The sequence below is a fragment of the Ziziphus jujuba genome, chromosome 9, assembly GCF_031755915.1.
Source record: "Ziziphus jujuba cultivar Dongzao chromosome 9, ASM3175591v1".
Lineage (NCBI taxonomy): Eukaryota > Viridiplantae > Streptophyta > Magnoliopsida > Rosales > Rhamnaceae > Ziziphus > Ziziphus jujuba.
Window position 1 is genome coordinate 9,004,553 of NC_083387.1, and position 3,329 is coordinate 9,007,881.

General features: G+C 32.2%; 1 protein-coding gene across 1 annotated transcript; it reads right to left on the bottom strand.

Annotated features, from left to right (window-relative positions):
- Positions 1-1,405: 1,405 nt before the first annotated feature.
- LOC107406434 (bZIP transcription factor 11) lies at positions 1,406-2,931 on the bottom strand. Its single transcript, XM_016013554.4, has one exon. It carries the CDS (start codon positions 2,259-2,261, stop codon positions 1,749-1,751), a length of 513 nt encoding a protein of 170 aa, XP_015869040.3. The 5' UTR covers positions 2,262-2,931; the 3' UTR covers positions 1,406-1,748.
- Between the last annotated feature and the right edge of the window lie 398 nt (positions 2,932-3,329).

Consider the following 3,329-nt stretch of genomic DNA (forward strand, 5'->3'; position numbering starts at 1 on the left):
TTGCTTTTATTTGAAAATTAAATCAAATTGTATCCATTGGTTTGATTTAAACTCATTGAATATAGTTTTTTAATATTTTAATTGTTTTGAAAAATATTTATGACTTTAAGTTTCATATTCTTAAAAAAAATATATATATATATATAATATAAATTTATTCGGTCCTATTTAATTTATTATATCCAAAAATCGATCCAGCTCAATTTGCGGCCAGCTCTACTTAAAACCTCTAAAACTATGTACACGCTTGGAGTGAAAGAATATTAAATTTTGAAAATTGTGCAAAAGATCTCCAGTGGAAAAATAATATAAGTAAACCATACTTCGATTCTGAGTCTTTCATGTGGTTTGAAGGACTTAGACTGAAACATTGTTCCCTTGCACGTGGGACTTTGATCCTTCAAAACGTGAGCATGCACTTCTTCACCTTTTAGAGATCAACTTGGGCTTTTAAAAGCTTTTCACCACCTCCCACTACTTTAATTTGTTTAACTTTAATTAACCATCATTTAGACTTTGACACCACTTTTTTTTTTAATTATTTTTTTTCACTTTAATGAACACAATCTTCCTCTTCCTTTTTTCCATTCATCATTCATTTTGCCTTTTTTAACCTAAGAAATTTATCATGCTAAATTGCTATAAGCGTGCTTTGCAAATAGAGTTGGTGAAAATTCCACTGAAAAGGGCAAGAAGATCTTGTGTGAATCAAAGTTGATTTTAACAATGGAGTTACAAAGACATAATTAAGATCGGACACACACAGCCTGGACATGTTTAAGTGTACCTAATTTGAACTGTCATTTTTGCTTTCCTTGATTAAGATCACTTTTTGACCTTTTTATTTTGTATTAAGCCGTGATCCGAGCACTGTGCTAGTTTTATAGATTTGCCTTTTAATATATATATATATATATATAATGTTTTCTTTTTTCTTTTTTTTTTGGTGCTTGATTTTTACTTTGTCGTTGTACAATTATTCTGGTAATTAATCGTACCACTGATTAAAACCTCATACATATCTTCTAACCCATCAAATCCTTAAAAATTAAAATGTTTAGCTAACGTAATGAGAGCAAGCTTGGACCGTTCAAGGACTTTTGTCTCATATTCAAGCCAAAATGATTCCTCTCATAAAATATTCATTTTTAAAAGGGAACTAAACTATGACAATCCCACTTTAAATTATATTTTTGATGATTACACCCAATAAAAGATAGATTGGTTGATGTTCAATCACAATCTCATCCCTAAACCTGTGGAAAAGTTTAGACGTGCTGTTGATGTTAATGATATCATCTCACGATAAAAAGGAACCTAATTATTTCTCTACAATTTAATCTTATCTGTAAGATTACCGTCAAAACCAAAATTACTTGCATATATAACCAAGACGCAAACATCATTAATTAAGAAAAACTTTAGCCAATATTATTATTACACATTAAGACAACTACCACATAGAGACAAAGAGCTACATTAAAAATAATATTACTGCTCAATCCCATATTTTGTAACAGTCCTAATTTTTACAAACCAAGACCCCAATATTAAAAATTAACCACATAAAGTACTCTCTAGAAATTGTTATAACAATTCCTTATTTTTCTTAAAACACCCCCATTAAAGCTATAATTTCACAAAAAATACCCTTGTCTCTCTCTCTGTCTCTCTCCCTCTCCATGATTACTCTAAAAAGTAAAAAGAAAAAAAAAATCTCAAAATCCTAGAATAATTCCATGGAGATACTAACACTGAAACAATTCAGCAGAAGCCACAATAGGCTGATTCAAATATGACAGATTCAATGGGTTGAAGAAGCTGTCAACAATTGGCTCATTGAAGCTACTTGTGCCACTGCTTGTTGTTGAATAATCTGCACCACCAGCTGATCCAAAGACATCATTATACGTGTTTGCATTCAAGAACCTGATAATCTCATCCAAAGACTGAAGTCTGTGACTAAGCTCACCCACTTGAGCTCTGAGAATGGAGTTCTCAGACTCAATGGTCAGGAAATGCTTGGCGGTGATGTCGATGTTTGTTTTGATCTCATTGTTGTCCTTTGTGAGCTTGGCCACCTGAGCCGTCAGATCATCAAGGTGTTTCTGTTTCCTCATCCTTGATCTCCTTGCAGATTCCCTGTTTGATATCATTCTCTTCCTCTTCCTCTGATCCATCAAAGCCTGTAAATCTTCCTCAGAACCTGAGTTCTGAATCATAGATGATGACCCTGAAGATGTACCACTTGAGGAAGCCATGGAAAAATTTGCTTTTTTTGCAGATTTTTTTTTTTTTTTTTTTTTTGCTTGGAGAGATTAAAACTTAATGTGAGAGATTAATTATAGCAGGACCCAGACACCAAAAAACACTAAAAATATTGCAGAGAAATTAAAATACTAGGATTTTATTATTATTACTATTATTATTATATATAGCCTAATTAATTATAAGATAATTGAACAGAGCTGAAATCATGAAACGTAATACAACCAGTAGAGGAAAACAACTGAGAAAGATTGAACCAAATGGGTCCTGCGCCTGAATGTGGAATTTATCATACACCCGGAAAGAAAGATTTCACTCAGAATTGGAGACATGAATCTCAAACATCAAGAACAGGATGTTTAGCATTAAGATTGACTTTTTTTTTTCCCCAACGAAAAAAACAGTGTGTTTGGTAGAAAGGAAAATGAAGACAGAGAGAGAGCGTTGGAGGAGGAGATTTTGGATGATGGGTTACCCAGAAGGAATACCCAGATGAAATCAGAAACAGAATATAGCTTTCAGTTGTAGAACAGGAGCTATATATGAAAATATCTCCTAAAAGAGAGTGATTGAAGGAAAATGGAAAAGAGAAGAGGTCTGTAAGGTTTTTGGATGTGGAATTTATAGGACGGAGGACAGAAGAGCAACCACCTGCAAGTTGACGAAATTAATGATGATAAAAATTGTGGAAATATATTTAATAAATACCTGAAATTAAGAAAATGATAATCTAAAGTGTGGAAAAGAGACATGGAATCTCTTTTTTTTTTTTTTTTTTTAAAAAGGGTAGTTAGAAAAAGTTGATGGGACATGTGAGGTAGCGGGGAAGAGGACTCTACAGACTGTCCAGATCCAGCTGGGAACCAACAACAATCTCAGATTTAATCAGACAACTTGGTAATTTCACATTACTTTTCTTTTTTATTTTTTTTATTTTTTATCTTTGATGAATAAAAAAAGTTGGAAGGTGTAGAGATTGTCCTACTCTTACATTTTCAAACAATGGGCCCATTGATGTCAATTGTATATATATAAAATCTTAAATAATACTTTTTTAAAAG

Coding starts and splice junctions, on each gene's coding strand:
- LOC107406434 (XM_016013554.4), bottom strand. CDS start 2,261: ATGGCTTCCTCAAGTGGTACATCTTCAGGGTCATCATCTATGATTCAG.